General features: G+C 42.8%; 1 protein-coding gene across 1 annotated transcript in view; it reads left to right on the plus strand.

Moving 5' to 3' along the window:
- The window catches only part of gpc5a (glypican 5a), an 87998-nt gene that overhangs the window by 16111 nt on the left and 45346 nt on the right, over nucleotides 1–26541 (plus strand). The window contains exons 3-7 of the mRNA XM_040167321.2: nucleotides 3958–4418; nucleotides 4501–4734; nucleotides 5357–5490; nucleotides 5633–5758; nucleotides 26118–26238. Coding sequence (XP_040023255.2) covers nucleotides 3958–4418; nucleotides 4501–4734; nucleotides 5357–5490; nucleotides 5633–5758; nucleotides 26118–26238 — 1076 coding nt within the window. The remainder of the gene's footprint in view (nucleotides 1–3957; nucleotides 4419–4500; nucleotides 4735–5356; nucleotides 5491–5632; nucleotides 5759–26117; nucleotides 26239–26541) is intronic.

Raw genomic sequence — 26541 nt, forward strand, 5'->3', positions numbered from 1 at the left:
TACTGTGCATTTACTTACTGGTTTACATGTTCAATTGGCTTTATCAATAGTTTTCATGCCATCTATACTTTCTATTGTATTCCCCATGGGGATCAATAATTTCTCTGAAATCTGCATATGATGTCTGATCTGCTAAATATACGTAAAAATGTCTCTGTTACATCCTAAACCAATGAAACACAGGGAGCCACAAAGAGAGACTGAGAGCGAGAAAGGTGGCACTGTGAAGCGAAATGAAAGCTCCTTTTTTTCTAGTTTAGTGGCAACTACCACAAAGCCCCGACCTTAAGTGTAACTCATCACTCGGTTAGCTACCCCTGTCACGGTTAACCCGATCATCCTACATTAAAGAAAATGAGAAGTGCAGCAATTATAGGAGAAAGGAATAAAATGGGATCAAATTAAAAGCCTTTTAGACATGGATGAAAGCTCGGCTACCAAGGAGTTTAACTCAAGGGGCTTTGTGATTGTTATATAATAGCCAATATATAATAATAACTGAGCTTTCAGACATTATTTGCTCATCCATCCCAGTTTGTTTGCCACGCCAGCAGGCGAGAGGAAACCCACACAGGTTGATGGGTGCTCTAATGTTGTCTTGTAGTGAGTCTAAAGTTGCACATTCTTCCCTTTTATTAAATCCTTCCACATTCATCAGATGTGGATCCCATTCAATTCAGTTGAATGTTCATGGGATCAAATTGAATGTGAAACCTGAAACCTACATACATGCCAATTGTTGCAGATCCCTTTCTTCTGTTGGGATGCTAACATTTGGGATAACAACCCATATAACAATAAAGTAGTTTAATATAATTTTATAAGTCTGAATGACTTAAGTAACTGGTTGCAAAAAGATATTCTGTTAACGGTTACATGTCTAGGCTTTCAACTCTAAAATGTTTCTCACATTTCTCTACGTTCTTCATATCATCGCGTCAGGTCAGCAGCTGCTATTTTTTTCTATTGCTCTGTGAAGAATTTGCTAAATGAAAACACACACACACCTACACATGCTCCCCTCCTTTAACTCTTCACCTCACGTTAAGCACGATGCCCACCATGTGTCCAGTTGCTAGTTAATTGAAGCTGACCAGACCCTCAGTAACCGAGTAAGAGACAACTGCACAGCATGCAGGTGTTTTCCATCACGCTGGCTCGGCCTCTTCTCAGTGTTCCTCCTCTGCCAGAAATACAAACATGTCTGCTCTCCTCTTATCAGCAGGGTCATTGGCACTCAGCGCATTCACAGAACAGAGCAGGCATCCTCGTTAGGTCTGTTTATTTTTGTAAACAGACAGAAGAACACAGCGGGCGTCTAAAGGGGGATTAACAAACTGGACATTATAAATAAGGAATTAGAAACTCGATGAGAAATGTAGAGTAAATAAACTCTGATAAATGGCTAAATAAAGATTCATCTGCAGGTGTTGCTTCAACTTGCATCAACTGTCCTCTCTTCATTCCATGTATTTGTTAAGCTGCAAACCCGACATGGGGAATGTTGGCATGATAAACATTAGCATTTGTTTGGAGTCATAAATGTGAATCCAATATTCATCTTCGTTTAGCTCTGATTTTGTCTACATCCTCCCTCAAGATAAATATCTGGTTCTTTAACGGCAATTGGCGTCACTATGGTCACCAACTGGTTTGGAGCGAAGACATAGTCACTTGTTCAATGGTTGAAATAAAAAAAATGATTACAGCAGCTTTAAAGAAATAGCTATAAAAATTCGAGACCCAATCTCAAATAGACTTGGACAATACTGTCTCCAGAAAGTGAGGCGATGTACCGTCCCGGCCGCGTTCCCACTCTGCTTCTTTTTCATCTCCTCCTTTCCTTGTGTTATCTGTGTCCTCAGGCTCACCCAGAGGCCTGGCCGCCGGTCTGGGCCCCCAAGTGAGGGACGCTGCTTCAAATTCTCTTTTTGGTGAAAAAAACACCGATGTCATCAACACTGCCTGGACAGCTGGCAACTTCTCTGTGGGTGTTCTTCTAACACAGCACACTTGTTTAAACAGCAGAATTGCTGGTCAGCGTGTTATCCGTGACTTTTTAACTTTGCCGGTTTAGACCTTTATGGTTGGGGAAGTCAGGACTGGACGACAAGCGCATGAAAAAGAAACAGTGAATTATAATCAGGATTTACTCCACGGATGTTCTTTCGGTGGTTCGACAGGTTGGATTCATTAACTCCACCATCTAAAGTGGCAAACAGCTCCTCAAGCACATGCTGTAATCCCTGTGGGACCCTTCATAACTCTGCCTGCTGTGCTTTCTACGACCCAAGGAGCTGCAAGCCGCTCTCACTGTACTGCGCACGTTCCTCCCTCCCTCTCTGCGCCTCTGCACGTCTCCTCGCCTGTCTTCTATCAGTCTGTCTCATCCCCAATGCTCCTTGACATGCTGCCACTCTCCTCATTCATTCTCTCCTTTCTGTGCGGGAGACTGCTGCCTTCGCTCTCATCCACACATGAGCCTCTGAGCCGCGGATCTCGCTAGGGCGAGATCGCGTCCGTGTGAGGTCGCGGCCGGATCCAGATCCCGCTGCCGCCGCGTTTGAAGCTGCCTGCCTGAGACAATGCGCCCGTAGGCAAGCCAGACCCCTCTCTGCCCCCCCGCTCCCTCCTCCCTCCTCCCCGGTCTCCCTCCCCAGGGGGCTTAAAGTCAATCTTTCCACGCCGTTGAATATTGTACTGCACTTGACCGTCTAAGCCCTCGTTTCACCGGTTACGCCCCTCCCTCCCCCCCTCCGGACCCTCAGCCCTCCAGGCGGCTCCAGGCCTTCAGCCCTGACCACCGCAACACATGACAAGCACATGGTGGGAGAATGGCCATGGCTCAGGTATTAGCTGAGACAGAAGCTGAAAAGGGAGAGACAAGGGGATAAAGGCGAGCTTATTGCCACGGTGAAACATTTTTCTATTTCGCTGAGGTTATCCCCCCCCCCCCCCCTCCGCCAAGGCTCCCAACAGGGCTGGAATGACCGCAAACAGCCGCACGCAGCAAAGTCGTCCAAAACAACCGCTGCTAAAGTATGCACGCTGCTTTCAGGGTTACACGGCTGTGGCGCGCAAAAAAGAGCAACAGCATGATACTCCTTTGCCTCAGCCTGAGTATTAGTACCCCTCACACAGGCGTTTTATCAGGAGTCGACAGACTTCTTTTTTTTTTCTCACATGCAGCTTAATGGAATTTGCTTGACATTTACTTTTGTGGTGATAATAAAACTGTGGGTGGAAAAGCATGTGCTGAGTATAGTGAATTCATGCTTTTAGGTAAGTGAGCCTATTATCCCCGTACAGCGTGTTGTGTATGTGCATGATAACAAGCGTGATGCCCTGTCAATTCTTACTGAGAAGTACTGGTTTAGCCATTATAATAGTTGCTTATTCTCTGAGGAATTAATTAGTAAAACAAAATGTCTTCATCTCCCTTGTCTCTTCAGCATTTCTTTCCCCTCATTTCAGTCTCTTGACCTCATGTGTCTGTCTCTCCTCCGCCCTACTCACATCAATCCAAGAACCCATCATGACACGATTAGCCTTTACACTGTACACGCGACACCATATAATGTGGCTCTGTTCACTTTATATTGCTGCCGGTTCCTCACTGATGAATTGTATTGCCCTTCTTCTCCATTTCTCTCTGTCAGCTCAGCATTTGATTAGAGAACAAATTGCCTGTAAACACGTACTCTGCCCCCACTTTGGAAAGACGGAGGGAGCTTCACCTCCTGCTGGGACCGCCGGAGTCTCTGCTCTTTCCTTCGTCCTAGGTTTATGGAATTAGAAGATACAGTATGTGAGGGCGGTTAGATGGCATTTGGGTTTTCATTTGTCTTTGCAAGACTGGCAGCAAGAAATACTCTGAAGCCAGGTAAAGGTGATGATTAGTGGAAACCCTCCTGTAATCCTGTCTCTCTTTCTCTTGTTCCCGTCTTCTCCCCACAGACGCTTTTGAGGTCCTGATGAGGCAGGCGGAGAATCACACCAACGCCGTCCTACAGGAGTCCTACCGTGTCATGGCAGACCAGGCGGCGGGCCCCGTGCGGGAACTCTTCACAGATATCAGCCTCTTCCTGCTGGGGTCTGAGCTAAACGTCGATGACTTAGTGCAGCGATTCTTCGACGCCCTGTTCCCGCTGGTTTACAATCACCTCATCGACCCGGGCCTCAGCGACATAACGCCGGGCTACGCCGAATGCGTGAGGTCGTCCAGCCGCGACGTCAGGCCGTTCGGCGGCGGGCCCTCCTTGCTGGCCGAGCAGATCTCCCGCTCCGGGGTCTCGGGAAAGCTTCTCCTTCAGGCGCTGCACCTCGGCATCGAGGTCATCAACACCACGGACCACTTACAGCTGAGCCGCGAGTGCAGACGGGCCCTGCTCAAGATGCACTACTGTCCTCACTGTCAGGTACGGATGCAGGTCTGTGCGAAGTGACGTTTATCGATCGGAAGTAACGGCATCACTGATCACGAAGTGATTTGCTTCACAGGGCTTAACCCAGTCCCAGCCCTGCATGGGCTACTGCCTCAACGTGATGAGGGGCTGCCTGGCGAGCATGGCAGAGATCGACGCCCACTGGAGGGAGTTTGTCCGCTCGCTGGAGGGCCTGTCGGCGCGGATGCACGGGCCTCAGGATTTGGAGCAAGTGCTCTTGGGAGTTCACACGCAGCTTCGCGATGCGGTTGGACAGGCTCAGAAGAATGGACCCCGCCTCTCAGCGCAGGTCAGATAATCTGCGAGGAGAGATTCATGTTGTTTAAGATGGTTGACTTGAAACCGTAAAGAGGTCTGTGGGAGGTGAAAACCGTACCACCCGTAAACGGAAGAGATGAACGATCAAACACTTTTCTATGAAGTATTAAACATGCTATAGTGCATTGTGACCGGCCTATGCTGCTGTATGATTATAAGAACTCATTAGTGTTCATAATGCTTCCTAACAATAATCAGAAAATAGCATTATATAATGTTCATAGGAGAAGTTGTATGATCACACTGTAAATTGTACTTCACTTAAAGCAAACTGTGACCATGTAGAACTAAACTGCTATGCGTGATACATTATAGTGTATTGCAACTATGGGAATGAGCTTCACAAAAGAATGTGACCATTAATTATGAAGGATTACGATTTGTCCCGCGCTCTGATAGATATGCCACAGCTCCATTTAGTGGTTGTGTTGTGTCACTGCTGTGTAAGAGGCTTCACGTGCACAAATGGCCTTGGCTTATGAAATCACTTAATCATTAAAAAAAACAACATTATTTGTCATGCACCTAAATGCATGTGTCTCCCTCAGTGCTTGGACTTACTGTATATCTGCATCTGTCTCATGGGGTATTAGGTGCACAAACTGTGTGGCCCACCAAGCAGGCGGCCTGCGCAGTCGGTCAGCATCCAGCGCAGCAGCAGCAGAGCAAGCGTCCCTCTTAAAGCCCTCGTCAGAGTGTCTGGTGACTCGCTGGCTACCATGAGGAGGTAAGTGGGTGAAAGACGCCAGATGTGTGCCCACAGTAAAAAGTGCCCTTTTCTGAATTTAGTGCCCGAGGTCCACAATCAATGTGTAAAACCCCTTGTTGAACAAGTTATTTATCTGTCTGCACCGTTGCTGCTTTTGCAGGGACTTTTTGAGCAGTCTGCGTCTCCATCGTACGTTCTATGGCGGCCTGGCGGATCAGCTGTGCGTGAGTGACCTGGCCTCCGGTGATGGGCTGTCCTGCTGGAATGGAACCAACATCGTTAAAAGGTTTGTGCATTCATGCTTTGTGTTTTCATCGTAATTTATTCTGTTGTTGAGTTTTTTGTAAATCACTCGGGGAGCCCGTTCTAGTCCAGTATACAACTTATACTTCTCATGTCCAGGGGTGAGGCTTTGACATTTTTTTTCTTCTTTTTAATTTTTTAAAATAATTACATTTTAATGAGGTATTAACATGAGAGCCTACAACTATCACAGTGTGCAGTCATGCCTACATGTTTGTTTGATTGACAAAAATCCCCGCAAAGTGTTTTCCCAAACTTAAACCTTAAAACAAGTATCAAGTATGAAGACTCGGCTCACAATAGACGTTGCATCTTAATCTTGATTTGATTGATTTTGAGCACGAGACCGTTGCTGAACATTTTCTGCAATTCCCGCTTCAGCTTTTGATCTCTTCAATAGGAAAACCACATTTATAAAATCTGTTGTTTTCTGCATGAAAACATGTCAAACAGCCTGAGGTAACAAGCTCGCGTTGCATCGAAGAAACAACCCGAATGTAAGCTGGCCTTTGGTGTTGGATTCAAGTTGATTATTAATACGCTACAATTATCACAACAATGCAAACATTCAGCCTCACGTGGCTTACAGGTGTACGGGTATAAATGTTAAACAAAAGGAATAAATTCTGCCAATATAATTGGCGACGCATTCGTTCTGAAAGACTATTTGGGAACGACTGCTCTCATCTCACTGAATGATTCCTGGTGTTCGGCCGTTGATATACTGTTTGTCCCTGGTTTTCTAAATACACCCGCCCTGATAGATGTCGAAGTCCTCCATTAACTGCTCGCGCTCACAGACATAGGTTATGGATCTTGGATATGAATGGTTGTGAACTGAAGCAAACCAACTGTCCTCCTTCATGGTATCAGTCAGCGTCCTTGTCTCTATTACATCACCGCAGCCATCTCGCCTGCGCTGTCATCACTCAAGGACCCGTCTCGTAAATCCTCAGTCTGCGCTTGTTCCTCTTAACTGTCATCAGCTGTCAGCGCAGTAGAAATCGCGAGTTGGCCCCGTATTTCAAACTACGGTGAGGTCGCGCTGGCCAGTTCGGGTTGGACGGCCCGCTGTGACGGGTGACAGCGGCGTTGAGATCATTTCACAGCTGCCGTTAGAAGGTGAGAAAGGACGAGGGTTGGAGAAGGAGAAGGAGGCCTTTGACAGCCTCCTTAGCAACCGGAGACATGGACGGACAGTCTGTGTGGTAGCGCATCAGAACTCTCGTTACTATGGAGACCAAGGTTAAGTTTCATTCTGCCGTTGACAATTTACACTTTTCATCTGTTTGTTATTTCTTCGACATAACGCCTCTAACACCATTACCAAGGAAGGAGCCATGTCTTAGAATAGAGCTGTTTTCTCATGTGCTGGACGAAGAGCTCTGCCAGCAGGCCGCCAATCATCTCCGCCTGCTGCTCGTGGGAAATGTCTGCGGTCTGCGGGATTATCTTAGCTCTCTATCCCTCCTTCTTCCTTTTCTCATTTACAACAATTATTTATTGGCACTCGTTCACCTCAGGTTCATTCGCAGGTTCCTCACTTTTATTTGGTCACTTCCAGAGTAAAGGGGGAAAGCCGGGGAATTGAGAGACATTAAGAATCTGCGGCTCTCGGGCGACTAGCAGAGTCCCTGCGGCTTAGCAGGCTTCCTGCAGATCCAAAGCCCTGTGCTGCTTTCTATTAGCCTAGAACCATAGATGAGTGGCTGAGAGTCAACGCGAGCTGAGACAAAAGCAATAAATAACCTCCTGCCTTGGGGTCATAACCCAACATCCACTGAGAGAAAGGGGAAAAACCTCACTATCATCATCAGAAATGTTTGTTAAGTTGGAATCTTCTGGAAGCTGCGTACGATTTGCATTCTTGTCCACTTATTTACTAATCCAGTGATTACTGATTTAAAGCTAATTTTGAGTCTTTTTATTAGTTGTTGATCTCTTGTGTTTGGAAAACAGTTTAGACTTCATTAAGCCTGCAATGATTGATTTCTGTGGCCACTTGGGGAGCAGTGAGAACGAGCTGTGAACAGCAATGAAAATGATCACCTATTAACAGAAATGGGCCCAAGTCGATGTTGTGGAAGTCAAAAATAAGCCTCGGGGCTTTGCACTCAAGTCCCAAGTCGAGAGATGAAGTCTGTGTGTTGTTGTCACGGTGCTCCACATGTGAGCGTCCCACATGCAGCTGTTTCTCTGCGGATTCATCACTATGTACAACCTCTTTCACAACGTGCAGAAAAACCCAAGGAAATACAAGGATCCTCATTCCCTCTCAGCTGCCACCCCTCTATTTTCTAAATCAGTTTGACAACTGATCCTAAAACTTCTGTGCCACCGGTGTGAGGCAGCCCATTTATTTGGAAATGTTTTTTGCTTTATTCTTGTCACCCTTACAATGAGAGACAACACCCAGGAGTTATAGCAGTGCTAAAAAGAGTGTGATGTGTTATTCATGATTACCTCCTCCGGTGTAGACTCGCTTTAATTCATCGCCACCTGCAGTTTGTCTCGCGGCTGCCAACACACACCAGGTGTTTGGCGGTGAATGTACATTTTCAAAGAGCCTTTTTTTTCCTAGTTGAATACAATATTTTTTATTTTTTTATTTCTATGATAATAAGGCACCTGACCTCGCATGCTGTTGTAATTTAACACGGAAGATATGAGCGCTGCATGCTACGAGGACCTGAGCGTGGCCTTTCATTTAGCAGGCCACCCTTCAGCTGCAGTGGCTGTCTGAGCTTTGAACTTTGACCTTTCCCGTGTCTCTTTGCTGCCGGATTAATCTTAAAGAGGTTAATTACATGGTAATAAAGGCCCCAGAGTTGCAGTGCAGGGCTCTCCTTAATGTGTGTCCAGTTTGCAGTGGAAAGGTCTGATTTTTTATAAAAGTTAGCCTACGCTGCTCTGTTCATGTCTTCTTTAAATTCGGCTTTTCTTCATTTGGCTGTTTTGTCATTTTCCCTTTCTGATATTTGTCTCATTTTTGCTTTCATCCCCCCGCTGGACTTTGGAGCTCAGGTGATTTGCCTTGGCTTAACTGAAAAGACAGCTTTTAAGCTCTGCTAATGTGAATATCAAGAGCTTCGGTTACCCCGGCCTGTTTGGGGAATGTGCCAGCTCATCTGAGGGTTGCGTGAGACTGGCTGTGAAACCCACACGGTCGTCCCATCAGGGGACAGCATGTGTTGAATAATGAAATATATATTCACTCGAAAACTTGCCACCCCCACTGTTGGCCCCGTCCTCGCAGGGTGTTTGTGTCTCAGACAACAGTTAGCTAAAGAGTAACGTTCCCTTCATTCATTTATTTATTATATAAAAAGGCTAAATGATTGATTAAATTAAGTTATTTACTAGACAAAAAGGCACTCGGATAAATATATACTCACGCTGCATAAATGTATATACAGGGGTTGGGAGCCACTGAACCCCTAAAATATAATCTATTAACCATATTAACGTTTTGGTTCTAAATACACTTTACATACGCTACATTGTAAATCAGCTTAATGCTTTTTGATTATTATTTAATCCTAAACTAATAAACAAAGTATTCATTTTCTCATGTTCACTAAAGTCCGCACTAATTAGTTATCTGGTTGGGATTCACTATAGATTTTACACAGCAAGAACTAATTAAGTCACAAATACCTTTTATTTATGATTTTGTTATGCAGTCTGTTTAAGGTATTACACCTTTCCGGACTGTCACCTAAAATATAATTGTTGATGCATAGCTCATTTAACTCTAGTGAAACATGTCATAAATGTGATATAACAATGGTTTATTTCTGTAATTTGTCAGACTCTTTGAATGTAGCAGCCCACTTGGTGGCAGAGGGAAGGGAGTGCTTTCCAGACTTTAATATATATCAGGTTAATAAGATCTAAATAAAACGTTTTTCTTTTTTATACTTACAGCAGTGGGATCGGTGGGACCCCAAGCAATTAAGAAAGAAAGCCATTGAAAAAAACAAAACACAAGAGCTAAAAATATGTTCTCCAAACGTACACTACACGAGCATTAGATAAATCTTGATATATTACCACAAATACACATGAAAACACAGCTAATTATCCTTGTTCAAAGCACATATAAATGCGTCCATCGAATAGACCGGCTGGTCCTGCTTCCTCTTCAGTAAATTACAGGACATTTCACTTCAAGCACTGGCGCTCCGTGCTGTTTTCGTGCTGTAGTGTCTCTCTCCGACCAGCAGGGGGAGCTCTACACTTTGGGTTACACCACTCACAACAGTCAAGATTGTTGATCGCTCGCTTCTTCCGTTTCCATCTGTTTTAATGATGGATGCATGGTGGTGGAGAAGTGTTTCTTATCCCCGCTGTCCCTGTCCCTGACAGTGACAAACAAAACTGAATCTGGGTGATAGACAGACACGCTGCAGAACATCAAGTCCTTTGATGAACTGACCTAATTTTGAACGGAAAGGAATTACCTTTTAAACATGCACTGCCAAATACATTATGCATAGCTGTCCTCTTAGTCACTCTCATGCGAGAAAGTAAGAGTTGTTTCCCCTTCATCACATGCAAAAACCCCGATTTGAAATGAATGTGGTGTCGAGTCCCCAGTAAGGCAACAGTTCATAAACTCAAATATAGCTCGAGGATTTCCCCCTCTCTTCCTGTCAGAAAACAAACCTGGTAATTTAGTGTCTTGTCATAGTACACAAAAAATTATAGATTTGTTTTCGCATTTTCGGTCTGTGCACACAAGCAACAAATCTGCAAATCTACCCAAATGTTCAAAGTTGTCAAAAGAAAGAAGGAAAATGATGGCCGGGCTGATTGGACAGTTTTGATTGGGGGAGAGAGGAGAGGACGGAAAGATGAGAGGCAGAGGAAGAGGAGAGGGGACATTCCTGAAAAGCTTCTCTCTATTGCGACAGCTGGCTACTGCAGATAACCACAAAACCACTGGAGCACTTGAGGTCTGGGTGCTGCATGGCTAGAGTTCCGCTCCAACATGACCTTATATCCTGCCTGGGTTTACGCGCAGGGGGCTCGGTCAGACCACCACATCCTGACGATTACCCCAAGTGACCGAATAAAGAATTGTAAATTGAGTCCATAAGTATTTCTTCGTGTGTGTGTGTGTGTGTGTGTGTGTGTGTGTGTGGCGGACAGCGCGACCCCCCTCGAATTATGCATGATTGCTCTGCACAGATACATTTTCAATCTAGCTCTCTGGAAAAAGGAGATTTCATTTATTTGTGCACATAAATGTTCCCCCGATGTTGCTTCAGTAACTGCCAGCGAGGTCACTACAGCAGAGACAGTAAATTCTCAGCTGGCAGGTGGTGCATGTATGCGTATGTCCATCTAGTCCCATTCATTTTTCAGTGTGTCCAGTGCCTTTTGCTTCTGAACCCCCCCTCCCTCCCCAAACACGCCTCCACCACAAGTTGGGCGCCCGCCTCCAGCATCTGGTGCAGATTGTGACCCTGCAGCATGCCAGGTAGCAGGACATTAACAGCCAAGGCCCTATTGTGCACCGATGAGCTGTCAGAGCCCTCACCCTCGTGTGTGTGATATCGGCCCTGCCTCCGTCTACCATCGAGCATACGTGCTTGGTCCCCGTGGAGCACTCTTCCTCTTTACCTTGGATATAAATCAGAGGCTGCTGGAAAGCGGGGAAAAAACGGTTGGGAAAAATGTGAAGCTAATGCTCATAAAGAGGCAGCAGAGGTAACACGTCTTTGGTGGAAAAACCCTCTGTCTGAGAGTGATCTATTGGTTTTGTCATAAAATACTTTTTAAGGAAATGGATTTAAACATAGCGACAAAGCAATATTCTTTCGAGGACAAAAGCTGTTTCCCACAGTTCTTAGCAGGATGAGTTCTACAGAATACGCCGGTCTAATGGAGCAACTTCAGTAATGGACGTTGAGAAAGAAGCTACTGAAATATCCTTTCTCTTGCTGTTTTGTGCATTGTTGATTGTGCGTCATAAGTATTTTCCTCAGCCACTGAGACAATCATAATGCCTGCATGCAGAAGAAAATGGCTGATGTTGAACACTTTTCTGCATGTCTGCCCATTTATCAGTCGCGCCGTCCTACTTTGGCACTCATTTCATATCAACTTAATGAGTACATATGAACCATATCCATGTTGCGTTCTGCTCCAGAAGAGACTGAATTTCTCTCTTTTACGAGTATCTCTGGAAACAAAGACACTCATATCTTGGTATCATTGTCTTGGTTTATCTCACAGCTGCAGGCTTTTGACAATGCGTGTGGTACCTTCTGTTCCTTTTGATTTTCCACTCATTTGTTAACTAAACATGCTTCCCATTTACTGCCACAAAGTGAAAAATGTGGTAGTCATTAAGTATTCATTACCTGTGCAATTTGTTTCTTCTTCATTCCTTTTTAGTTTGAAGAAATCTGTGAATGCGTAGGTAGCTCATATTTTGAATATTAACCGTTGTAGAAGACAACCTTTATGAAGTTCAGTGTTTTATTATTCATTAATTTGAAAATAATAATTAAAACTAGCGAATCCGGCCATTGTCCTCCATATATTCTTAAAAGTACATTCTGCAGTATTAGTTCCTTGCATAAAAAAGTATGATCATCTGAGTTCTTTTCTGTCTTTATCAGGGACTTTGAACCCACAGAGGAGTCAACACCTTATAAGTGGAAAACACCTTTTAACTCCTGACCCAAGGTGATAGCCGTGTGAATACGTTCTCATTAATCTCACCTCCCACAGTAAAAAGGTCTAAGTCGGAGGGCGCCCTGAGAATTCATCTAAATAGCTCTTTCATTTCTCTGACGTAAACACAAACGTCTCCCAACAACAATGTGGCAGAACGCGGGATGCCCTGAGACCAGACCTTGCTCTCGTATCATTGTCCCCGTAATGTTGTCTTGCAGTTTCTATGGAAACAAAGCCCAGCCTTATTAAAAAAAAAAAAAAGTTTCACCTTCTCTGAGTCTGCCCTTTACCTGACAGCCAAGATAAACGAGCAGGGTCCTGGGAGAAAGGCAACACAAACATGCATCTCTGCTCAGCGGCCCGTGCTCATTGGCTCTCTGCTGGAAGCCCTTATTTACCTTAATGCTCCGAGGTGAAGTGGGGAGGCTTGAGGAGGAGGAGAAGAAGAGAGATTGTAATTACTCACAATACCTCCCATCATCAACCTTGAACCATGCTCAAATAAAAAAAGAGTCGCTTTCTTCTTTTTCTTCTTTCTGGCCCCCCATAATGCACGCGGGCCAGATGATGTCATATGTCACCTTCAGCTAATGAAGGTGATGATGACATGCATGAGCGCCGCATACGTTCACCATCTGCTCGGCTCCGTCGCGCTGGAGCTGCGCCCCGCAATGTTGCAGAGAGAAGTTGAGGCACGTCTGCATCACACAGCGCCAGTGTCCCCCGACGCCGCCGCCGCCGCCTGCATCCCGATCAGTTTAATCCCGACTTCACACCACGAGCTGCTAAGGTGACCAGTCTGATAGGCCGCATATTTTATGTGACCTGGGCAACCTGGAGTTGGCTTATATGGCAGAGGTCACAAGAAAAAGAAACAAACAATGAGCAACATCAGTTTTTAGGGCAGATGCACATGATAATATTGATTTAGTAAATGATGTTCATTATGTACAGAAGACCAGCCAGTCAAGTGTATTATATATATATATATATATAATAGTTCTGCAAGGACATTGACCAAATGTCAAAATAAAAGACTTTCAGATTCCTAATGAGATGCAAAGATATTATTTATCAGTGATTGACGTTAAATAGAAACTGATATTTCTCTCTGATTGGTCCTCTTAGACCCATTACATGTGTTTATTTTAATAGGACATGTACTTTGATGTAGGAGCAGAAACAGTTAATTGAAAAAATGTGAATCTTATTGCTTTTCTTCATGTTCTTTTTCAGAAGGAATAGTATATATGAGGTCTGAATTTGCTTTTTCACAATTCTGCTGTTTTATAAACCAAACGATGAATAGAATCATACAAAAATAATGATTTGAGGTATTAGTTGATAATAAGAGCAATTGTTACTTTCAGCTCTACATGATGGGCCTGAAGTAGGTGGAGTTATTATTTCTTTCTAAACAGAGCGACTACCAGGAGGAATCACTAAGCACCTCTTCTTCCGGCGGCCCAGTTATGAGACACATCACCGATTGATTGGTTTCAATGTCTTTTTTTACCTTGAAACCATAAGTAGGTTTTTGCCACATTCCCTTGATAGAAAATCCATGAAACAGAAATGCCATCGGATGTATATTTTTGGGATGCTTGTCATTCTATTCATTGCTCGTGTTAATTCTCTTTCACGTCGATTTACATTGGGAAGAGAAAACCACTTTGTTGCTGCTGCAGGATGTGATGATTTTGATTGACAGGAGCTTGACTCCAGCTGTTGTGAAAAGGCGTGTGCTGGTGACTGAAGATGATCCTTAGATAACATCAGGTGACCTTTTGAGAGCAGCCGAAACTATCGCTCTCCACAGGAATACTCTCCTCCTCCTCTCGCCATGTCTTGACATGTTTTTTTTCTCCCCCTCGCTCCCTTTTTCCCGTCTCCTCTTTTTTCCCCTCTCTGTGTCTGGTGAGTGGAGTTTCAGCGAGTTGGCAGCCTGTATCTGATACTGAAGTAATTTACTCGTAGCGATAAGGAAGTGGTGTGCACAGTCTTTCGCTGTAGTCCTTTCTGACAGGGCAATCTGAAGCCCGCAGAGAACAAATTGGAGGAAAAGTTTGACTCCAGATAGCAGCGAATTACGCAAAGTTATTATTTTTACAAATTCGACAAACTGAGATTGAATAGAGAAACAATCACCGGAGACTACTGATTTCATTTTTAGTGACGTGCTTATTCCATTGGCTATAAGCGAATAACCGCAGAGCGAACGGGAAGGGTGGAGTGGTGTGATGATGAGCTGGAGCAGACCACCCTGAAGAGGCCATTTGCACTTGTTTGTCTCGTTTCATCCTGGTTTATAATTCTGCTGTTTACTATAAAGCGCACTTTGCGAACGGTCAAAGAAACGTCTCGTTTGCCTTTGACCGTACAAGCTCTCCTCAGCTGATATGTGCATGTTTATCAGCAGCATGTGGGTTTTCGCGTGTGTTGCGCATGCTGTGTCCTGTCCAGTTTTGCCGAGCAGAGCTTTTTTTTTTTTCATTTCTCCAGCCAGGCAGAGCAGGGTCATTGCCTCGGGGCTGTGTTAGAGAAATGCTGCTCCGCTGTGGGCAAGAAGAAATATGAAAGAGACCCTAAATCAAGACACAGGGCCCCATGAATCATGTCAGCAGCCGAGCCGAAGAAGAGGGATGAGACCATCTGTAGCAGCATACGAATGGCTAACTGATTCACAGTGGTGTTGACACAAGCTGAAGAAGTGTGAAGAAGTTGTGAAGATTAGCGCCGCCGCTCGCCGCATAGCCTTGGAACCGGCTTCAGTCAAAAAGTAGCTAACCCAAAATACGGCGCATGCTCCATTTGTCATGCTGACATTTTACAGAATTGCACGGGGAACATTTGTTTATGTTGTAAAATGAGATAAATTCTTATTGCATCACATCCATAACACCTAAAGCTAAGCTGTGTGAATTGTTTTCCAGCTTTTCCCAAAGTTCTTTTTGGCCCTTTTCTAACCTTTTATTTATTTAATGATATCAAATATATATATATATGTGTGTGTTTTTTTTTTATATTGAGTCTTGGGCTTCTCTAAAGACCTGTTTTGATTACTGGAGAACAGGGGGGGGATCCCATAAAAACCCATTGTGTCAGGCTTCAGGTAAAGCGTGACCACGAAGCCGAGGCGCGGACCGCTTCGCTTCCTGTGAAGCGCCACTGGCAGCTACACGGAGGTTCGAGAGATGATGCAATGACATCACTTGTATTACAACTGGAGCGTATTTCTTTTGTTGAAAGAAAAGCAAAGAACAACACTGAAGGCATTTTCGCAATTGCAACAATTTGATTGACACATGGTTCATCCAATCATCCAATCCAAGAATTTTTTCGAAAGTAACGGCCACTTTCCAAAGCCTCTCAGATGGTTGATGGAAATAAATGTTTAGTTTACTATCCTTTTTCTATTTGGGTTGGTAGATTTAAAATTCATGATAATGTTGCATTGCAAAATGCGTCATTTGCATATTTTAACAAAGATTCCTTCTTGTCCTACCAATAATAATTTATGTTCGTCTGGGGAAGTATCACTGCAATCACATGTATAATTGTCACTAGCAAGTGATCAACTGGGGACATTTCATGGTGATATCTGTTGGTGAAATGCTTTGCCCCACTTGGAGCGAAGTTTAGGAAACTCTTAATTAGACCCGTTCATAAGGCAGGATGACGTAAACAACATCATTAAAATAATTTAGAAAATACTTAAAGACTTCTGATACCCCCCCACGAGGATGGGTGTCCATTTAAATTGAGGGCACGTTATTAAAGCACAGTAAAAAAAAACCCGAGTTGGACTAAAACTTCACGGACAACCCTAAGCCTTGTTATTTAAAAAAATAAAATGAAATCACCACATAAATGAACTCATCAAAGCATTGGCACACAGACCTTGCTGAGGGAATGAGGTATGAACGTGTAGGCAGTTTTCAAGCTCGTAAACTGCCGCTATTGTAAAGCGCCTCATGTAACGTAACTGAAAAGCTGCGGTGGAGGATAATGTACAATCCCCCCGGATAAATTACAATGATCTTCACAGAGTGTGCAGTCAGACCTGTTTAGGCTGACAGTGGGAAGACAAATTGCCCGGCTAAAGTCCGTAGTCAACCCAGAAGAACATCACGGTTTGTGTAAAGGATCGGTCTGATTTTTTTTTTTAATCTTTATTTCAGACGCCAAGTTCCATATAAAATAACAGACATACAACTATAAAAAAGAGAGAAAAACAAGAAGATACATAATACAGTTCATTAAAAAGTATGAAGACTTTTGTGCCAATGTCGTCTTAATGTCGAAGTAAATCCATAGCAGCTCTTTAGAGGGTTGACCTCTACTGTACAGTTCTCAGATTTGTCCAGTCGACACATGAAACCATACATCAATTGTCTCGAGAGCGCCTCACAGGTTGGTACGTACAAACAACTGACTAGCACTATGCCACCTAGGCACATGAAGCAGCAATCTAAAAGCATCATTGTAAGCTACTTTCAAATGACATGGCCCAGATATTTTATTTCCTCACAAACACCAAGGGGACTGCCAGATAGATAAAAGGTAGGGAAGGTTAATTTCCTGTCCTGATTGTAAGTTTACTTACTTTTTTTCCTCTCTCACCGTTTTGGTGAATGCTTATTTAGGTCATTCTAATATACTATATGTCGGCTTCACAATCCCAGGCATCAACTTGTATTTTGTTTGCTGCGCATCATTTCCCTTCACTCTGAAAGGAGGAAACGTGTTTTTTGAAGCCTTTCTCTTTCAGCTGGATGCACACTACAGCTGTGAGCACAGCGTCGTACAGCCTGCGTTTGTTGAATTCTCCTTAATCACAAAGCAAGTTAAACAGCGAGCAACACGTGAGGGGAAAACCCATTGACTGATTTAGCATCAGACGGAGAGCGATGGAGCGTAATTGTGATGGATTTTTGGGGGAGGGGGTTGTATTATTCTCCTGTGATTGGTCGTACAGAGACAAGTGTGGGTAGATACTGTGTGGAAACATAAACAGTGATAAGCCCATCAGAGGATGAAGGCAGAGATGCGGCAGCGTGTGATCAGTCGACTATAAAATTGACTTGGACTGAGCAGTTTCACTGTCTCTCAAGAGAGATGATGTCGAAGAAAAATGTTTAACAATCCCACTGTTTTTGATCAGTTGCGCTCTCAGCTCCAGTGTTCACTTGTTGTGTGTGTAGCAGACAAACACCATCAGCTTCCAGTGTTTTCACCTGCAACTGACATGCTAATCTAATGCAAACAGCCCTGCAGTACATTCTACCTTCATGCAGCTCGTTACCCGGGCCGCTGTTGGAAATAAAAGGGTCCTTTTACTTAAGATACTGTTACTGTACTGGTGCTGTTAGAGGGTTACTTAGCTAAACCTTCTGAGCTGCATTCTTAATATCGATATAAGAACTGTTATTCATACCGACACAAGTAGACAAACAATATTAGAAGCATGTTTATATACACAGTGCCAGTCAAAAGTTTCAAAAAATACATTTTCTCATATATGTGTGTTTGTTTCATACTGTCATACTTTTTTCTTTCTTTCTAGCTGTCACTCACCTTGAGCTTTCACGAAGAGTGTATGAGCTGCTTTACCTCTAACAGCAATTCTTTGCTTCGACTCAAACAGCTGCTGTTACACTCAGTGAAAAGGAGAAAGAGGTTGAGAGCGAAGATGAATACCGGTTTCACGGGGGTGATTAGACTGTTGGTATTTGGGTCCCTCTTGCCAATGTGTTGTTTACTGCTGTGGATCGTCTGCAGCTGGAGAAACAGCAGATGTGGCTTCTTGTTTCTGCCACATTGAATTAGGAGCTTTAAACTGGGCCTCAGTAGTGTTTGAGTGGGACCTTAAATCTAGAATATCTCTCAGTATAATTACTTATACATATAGTTATAAGTGAGCATAGTTTACATTATATAAATGATGTGCTTTTTTGTCATGCTGCCCACTACATACCTGCTTTTCCTAAAATAATTGAACTGAAAGAATTAAGGGGTTACGGCAATTTCACAAAAACTGCACAAGTAACAGGTTGCATATTCACGTTATTTGGCTAAACTCTTAACTTGCTGGTGCTGGTGTAACCACATCTTTAACCACATTTAGACACCCTCTGTAGTATAAAAAGAGCCAGAGGTTACGTTGACCAATACTGTACCTCACAATCATTTTGTATTTCTATTTCAACTGAGAATTTCCAATATGTCCTGCTTTATATTCCCCAGGGATCTAATACTCTACTTCTATTCAACACATATAGTTACTACTTAACAGATTAAGATTTTACAAAAAATATGATCAACATCTTAGGTATTTCTATAGAATACTGCTTAACATCAACAACCAACAATTGATGTATTGACACACAACTACAGTTATCACTCTTTTTTTAAACCAAAAAACAATAAGCCGTGTTAACATTTTCTTGGTATTGTGACGAAACGTTCTGTCAGCACTCACATCCATTGATCATTTGCAGACCGTGAGTGGTGCAGCGCTGCTGAGCATAGAACTCACCGATTACATGTGTAATGTAACCTGTTTAAATGTGCCAACGCAGTGCTGCAGCACGTTTCATGCCTCCTTACCAGATGTTAGTGCTCCGCTGCTCGACCGGATCGACACATTGTCATGAAACGCTGCCATTGTGAAAGGAGGACCAGTCATTGCTGGATTTGTTAATGCGCGTTAACGGAACTGCTCACAAATCCATAATCGTCCCCTCAATGTTTCTCCTCTGCATCTCCGTGAAGCAGGTGTTGGAACTTGGACGAGCCCGGTCACTGAATGAGGAATGAGGCAAAGACAAAGTAAGCCTCTTACGTTTTGTGCCAGAGAGAAAAATTGTTTTTCATTAGAGTGATGATTTTGATAATCTCCACTGGATTGAGACCAAGAAGTGTGCACACGAGATTCTGCAGGATTTTTGTTAAAAACTGTACGTGCACTGTAAAGGAAATAGAGAACAGCATTATTTTCAAGGTGGGCATGTTTATCAATGATATCATAAAAGCTCTAATGAGTATTTTTATTTGCTGCCCGGCTTTTACCACATCTGTTTAATCCTGAACATTATCGTCCTTATGGGGCATTAACACCTTTTTAAAAATCCCCTCTTTCGCTGACCATCTGCCTTTTATGAGGCCATTGTACTTCCTAGATAGCCAACTTTTCCATTTGTCGTTATTACCTTCCATAACACTCAATTATTTAAGAGGTGTTATAAACGTTCCTTTGCCATTTGAGGGCTTCTGATATCTTTTTGGCATTAACAGCGTGGATGATGGAGTAGCTCATATGCACACAGAGTTGCTCAGCGACGTAGGGGAAAATGATCTGTACATTTTAACACGGTCTTTACAACCCTAATAATGGATTTCCCTGTGTCTGATGTTGCCGTCATTTATGGCATGAGCGCTGAGAGCCGCGGCGCCATATGCTGGCACTATTATGTGGATGGGTTTCAAACAATGTTTGCCCTGGATTTGCACAAATAGTTGAGTTGTTGTTCAGTGGGGCTGCAGCACCAGGAGGTTATAGTAACAACAGTAGCGGAAACACAAAGGCACAACACAAATGTTCACTGATCTACTCATGGCACATGAACTTGAAGGCAGCAGCATTAGATATGCAAGTGAATAAGTCATAGGATATAACGTTTTATATTTGATTCATGATCAAACTTCATCACCTATAGAATGTAGTAGTTCTGATTTGCTTTTTTGAATGCATTTGCAGGAAGTATAACATCTATAAACAATTTAACAATAATACATTTCCTGATTTGTGTTTGGAAGTATGTGACATCATCATCGCCCAACTAGACTCAGTCCACATAAAATCACTGAAAACAGCCCCACAAAAGCTAGATCGGCATCTTTGGCCAACAGTATTTGCATTTGCTGTATACTTGCAATCAGTATATGCAATCTGCATCATTCTGACTCAATAATCTACAATCTTTTCTCCATCTTTTCGGCAAAATTGCATTTAACCACCAACAGAGTACACTTAAGTCATTCTGGCTTCAATTAGTTTCTTTGTGATTATAAATCTGTAATAAACCGTCTACTTGTAAGAGCAAGTCCCAACATTTGTGCACAAAGGTGCAAGAACAGATTCCCGACTGCCCATTACCCACTGACCAACCCCCAGACCATATTAATTACCGCTGCCACCTTGCTCAAACAGTTCTGTCTGGCTAATTCCATAGCGTCCTCCCGGCGCACGTCGATGCAACTTCAAGGCTCGGGGCTTCCTAGTAATTGGAACAAACATGGCAGTTGTGATGTTTGGAGCTAAATCTTTGCCAGAGGCCCTGTTGACTGCCGTTCTATTATCCTCTTTGTCACAGCTCTCAATAAAAGGCACACGGTTCTAGATACACATAGTGGCAAACCATGTAATCCTAATTATAATAATCCTTTATGAAAATACCTGATTACAACCTGTCTGCAAAAGTTTTGTCAGTCAAGTGATTGGTCTGGTTTGTGAATTTGTGCGCTGATATAAATGTCACCCCTCAAACAAACGCTTGACTTTGGGCACATTGATGTATTATTTAATTACAGAGTTGCTACAGAGTTAATGGTTGTTACCATATTAACTCTGGGTCATTGTTTAAACCCCCCCCCCCACCCCACACTCCTTGTTGAGTTCCCACATTAAACCGCACATATTATACACATTGTCGTGCCTGAAGCTTTCAAGTGGCCGACTCCCCCTGATCCTCTTTGTACTCGGCAATTAGCCAGAGGGACTTTTGTTTCCTCCGTGACGGCTGGAGAGCAGGTATTGCCTCCTAACCACAGGCCTGCTTTGTTTCTCACTCAGCCCTCCATGAGCTGTGTGCACATGGTCTGCGCTCTCCATAACATTTTGATGAAGGCGCTCCTTGGAAAAACACATTTCTGCATTTAGACAGCCTTTTTCCTTTTCTACACCGCCGTGGAAAAAAAACAAGTTTGGGTTTCGATATTAGACGGGAATTGAACAGAATTGGTTTCTGGTTTCATGTTTGACCTGTTTCTCGTATGTTTCTGTTTTCAACAAAGTAATTATACATGGGAACTCACGATGGAAGGACAGACGGCATGAAGGCAAATCGCTAACATGCACGCTCAACTGCAGCTCGTGATTGATGCCTTTAAAGGCAGCAGAAGCATACTAATGGATATGAACCGGGTGCAGTCTCTTACCTGCTCCTTTAATGATGTGGTGAACATTCAACAGCTTCTTACAGAAATCAAAACAGGCTGATTGAAACAGTGCAGCTTTTTTTTTGTTTGCTACGTTGCATGTGCTGATGTCACAATGACATTTTCTTCTTCATTTGGTTGTGTTTTGTCTATTCCGATGTGTTTTTCTATTCGTATTCAGTTGTGTGATGGCCAAATGCATGTCTAAAATCGAACCATTAACACGTTATTATTATAAAATGATAATCCTGTGATTACTTTGGAGTGTGCATGAGTTATTGTGCGCTTCTCTGTCCGTCCACTACGCTCAAGGGCCTCTCAAGGTTGAGATGCGTTACACTTTCACATACAACTTCTGTTTTATTGCTGCCCCAGACTGCCCGCCGACTCCCCGCTTACCCGTCATAACCATCTCCTGGCCGCTAGGGGCCCCGAGTGATAACACAGCTGAGTGTATCTCCGAAACACACCGGAGGTGGTGGGGGGGGGGGGGGGGGGGGTGACCACATAACCAATTGTGTGCCAATTGGTAAAACAATTGCCCCCTTTTGTTAAACGAAGTACACACACATCTGACTGCATCGCTGCTGCTCAGCCGATGCTCCGCACCCGCAGAAACAATTGCCTTTTTATTGGGCATCTAAAATAGTCTTGCGGCCAAACTCCCCCCGATTAAAGATATTATAAATAGAAAGCGTTCCATTGTTCATAGTAGCTTGCATCTTTGTTTTATGCACAATCACAGTATTATAATACAATGGATTGAGGAAGTTCCTCTTGTGTTGAGAGTAAATTACTTTGACGTACCAATCCTATTCTGTCCCAAAGTCAAGGAATAAGACAAAAGAGGCCTCAAATGTCTTTGTTCCAGCTGTGAAGGTTTTGCACTTACAGACAATTATAGTTGGATCAGAGAGGGATAAGAGCCGAGAATAAAATGATTGAAATTTCCAATCTGGAGCTGAGCAGAGATGAGATGCAAACCAAGAATCCCTCTGGGGGTGCAAGCTATAGATTATAGGATCCTGCTGCTGGTCCACAGAGATGCAGGCAATCACTCGGCTGTTTGATATCCTCTTGTAGGTTGTGCTTGATGCCTCTGTGTGCTTTTCACTCACCCTGAAGAATATGTAATAGTATGATCAATGTTTCTCCTCTTTCATCTTTGACACCTTTTAAGGAGCAGACCTTTAGTGTCTGGGGTTGCAGCTCCCACAGAGTCCTTGTGTTGCATTGCCACCCTGCAGCCTGTTACAGGAGATTGTATGTGTTTCAGGTTATGGATCCCAGTGGCATAATGAAAAAGACTGCTTACGGAATGCAAGAGGAGCCGCGTGTGTGTGTGTGTGTCTATATTTATGGATGCAAGTGATATTTTACATGTTTTCTTCACATTTAACTGCAATAAATACTGACTCACAAAGAAATACATTATCTGTGGTTCTCACAATATAAAGGAACTGTTGGTTGTAACATTTTTAAAATACCGGCTTTACGCGTTTATTGAGCAAAAATAGGCACAGATGACTGCTGTAATTTGCAGTAGAGGCCATGAAAAGATGGATTTGTAGGATCGTGTGTCATGAATAAATGACATGGGATGTCATAATAACTATATTTAACAAGTCTGTTTGTTCTTGAAATTGTAGCCCTATTTTTCTCAATAGGTTTATGCAAATCAATATATTGTCGTGCCAAACTCAACAATGACTATTCTCATTCTTACACATACAATCTGCGCCTTTGTAACCAGGGAAGCAACAGAGCTGCAGGCAGCAGGATCATAACTCCAGTATTCACGGTTCAGGTGCAGTTTAGTCCAAACACATCAGCCTTGAGCCGGAGGCACCTGCTGCAGCCAGCAAACAGGACCTTCACTTTCACACCACTTTGTTGAGGGTCACAAGGAGACAATTATTCGGAGAAATCACGTTGTGGCAAAAAAGAATTGGAGGCTGCAAAGCGGTGGCTCTAAAACCCCAAATCTAGCGGGTCAATTCAACATGTCTCCCGTCTCTTTCAATCTACTAATTGTTAACTTAATTTTCCCTTTTTTTATGAAGGGTTTTATTAACTTTGAAGATGGGTCCAACCACCAGCATGTCTTCTGTCTAATCAATGGCCCGGACACGTTTGGTATATTTCAAATTTAGTATAATGCTTCAGTTTGAAGCGTTTCACCCTCATGCATTGTATTTATTCATCATTATCACCGATTGTTATTATAATTAGAAAAAACTGTAAAGCAATAAAGGAAACGTGCTGACTATCAAAATGACGCACAATTAGAAGCATTATTTCCAACATACATCAAAGTCTTAAAGGGATGTTTCATACTTTTTTCTGGAAATTAACTTTTAATGGATTTATTTTCTTGAATCCAAGATTTTTAGAAAATGGTGTCAGGAAGTAAAATGACCAAGACAATTTCCAGGATGCTGGATTTACAATTTACACCATGTGCAAAATTCAAGTCTTTGCTGATTCATTTGGTGATGGATCATTGCTGTTTGCCTGAAACCCTATTGAGGTATGTATAAATGCCACTTGTAACCATAATTTATATTCTATAGACTTATAATAGTTTTTAAAAATGTTTTATATCATCCTTCTAAGTTGGCCAAAACATGCATTTAATGAGTACATCTTTGACCGTTGCATCTGCTCTCTAAAATGACCAAAAGACAGTTGTTGTAAAGAAATTATAAATGTTCACTTTAATATTTAATTTGATGCAGGGGCTAGAATACAGGAAGCAGCCTTTCTGATACAGAGAGGACAAAGGCCACACAAAAAAGACAAGAGAAAACCTAATGAGAAACGAAATGGTGATAACAGACTAAATACTGATAAAAAGAAAAACGCACAGTGAGTGGCAGCTGTATTTTTCCAAAACTAATCACATTTATTAGTCCCGACTTGCAGGAAATTAACATCAAAATTGCATCTCAAGGACCTTGACATCCTGACAATATTTGAATTCTGCCACCAACCTTTCTTTTAAATAAATTAAACACCCAGGCTTCCTGCACCTTATTTATTCATACTTTTTCTTTCCTTTTCTGACCTTGTATTGCTTGAAGAGCTCTCACATATTTGAGTTAGTCGCTACAAAACCACCCACCAGTCATTTAAGCCGCTGATTGTTTTTTTGTTAATTCTCTCATCCAGATATTTAAATTCAAAGAGACTAACACCTCGGTGGTCTGCTCCATCTGACACACAGATGCCTAACACACGCACACACACACACACACACACACACACACACACACACACACACACACAAACACACACACACGCACACACACACACACACACACACACACACACACACACACACACTATGAGGAAAAGAAAAGGTCATGGAGGACAGGAAGCATGTACATACTCATGAAATAAATTTGAATTGTTGGCAAAGTGTTGATCCACACGCAGCAGAGGAGATAAAGGTGAAGTGAACATCATGAGCTTGGTCTTGTTAACAAACAGAGTGAATAGTGTTATATTTATTTGAATTTTATTCCAGACCTACATACACACACACCTGAAACACCCAAACACACACACATGCACAGGCACACAAGGGTATTTCAGCAATGAGTGACTTTACCTTGATCTACTAGTTTGATTAAGCGATATGCTGGAGATTGAGATTGAGATGTGATTGAATTGTTCTCACTCACCAGCTGCCATGGTCAAAGTCATCACAGCTGACAAACCGTATTCAAACTAAAGAGTGAGGAGTCCTTGAGGCGAACCGGAGCCTATTACAAAGCTATAACAACAATAAAGCGCTTTAGAACAAGGATTAATGCCACATATTCAAACATTAAAGCACAGATCTTTAATGAATAGTTGTGTATCTTTTACTCAAAGTGGGTTATTACTTTCATTTCCAGAAGAAGGCAAGAAGAGCTTGATATATAGTTTTTATAAAATCATGCACGCAATGTGCAACGTTGCAGCATTGCAGCAGAGACGCTCGGCTGACTTCATAATTTCGATCATTTTTCACTATCACCTTACAAGAGGAGAAGAGAGAAACAACTAGACTTTATTCGGGGTCGTGTTTTCTTTTCAAATACATCACCCCTGAATTTCGCAGTGGTGGAAGAGGTAAATAAGTACCTTTAAAAGTAACAATCATACCTCGTAAGAATTCCACCTTGAGCAAAACTAAAAATGAAACATTACCAGCTGCCCAAACTAAACTCTCCTGTTGTAACAAGCACAAAGCACGGTGTTATTAACTCGGCGTATGTTTGCCACATGCGCTGAGTAAAAAGTACAATATTTCCCTTTATCATGTTGTATATAAAATAAAATACTCTTCCGCACAATCGCTTCATTACTTGCCACCATGTTGTGTTTTAACCCGACAGATAGACGCGTAGAAACACTTACAGGCCGCTCTTGTACTTTGTCCACAGCTACACCCTGCGTGTGGTCGGCAACGGGATCAAGGCCCAGAGTGTCAACCCCGAGGTCAAAGTGAAGGAGGCCGACCCTGTGATCAACCAGATCATTGACAAGCTAAAGCACGTCAATCAGGTGAGCCGCTCTTGTTGTCTAAATATTTACGGTATCTACATTATAGGATTTCTTTCTCTTTTTTTTTTTTTTTGCAGCTCTCAGTCCCGGTTTCTGTGTCCTCAGGCTATATGCTAATCAACTGTGCGTCTTTGTGTCATAAAGCGACATAAAGCGTCTCTCACTATATTCTGTTACTGCTCACAAAGCTGTAGGATTATATTCGTTACCTTTAAATATCATACCATCGCTCATATAACCAGTAAGTACCGGCTAACAGAGTCACAAATGCATCTCCACACATTTAGGAAACTATTTTGTCTG

The sequence above is a fragment of the Gasterosteus aculeatus genome, chromosome 12, assembly GCF_964276395.1.
Source record: "Gasterosteus aculeatus chromosome 12, fGasAcu3.hap1.1, whole genome shotgun sequence".
NCBI classification, from domain to species: Eukaryota; Metazoa; Chordata; class Actinopteri; order Perciformes; family Gasterosteidae; genus Gasterosteus; species Gasterosteus aculeatus.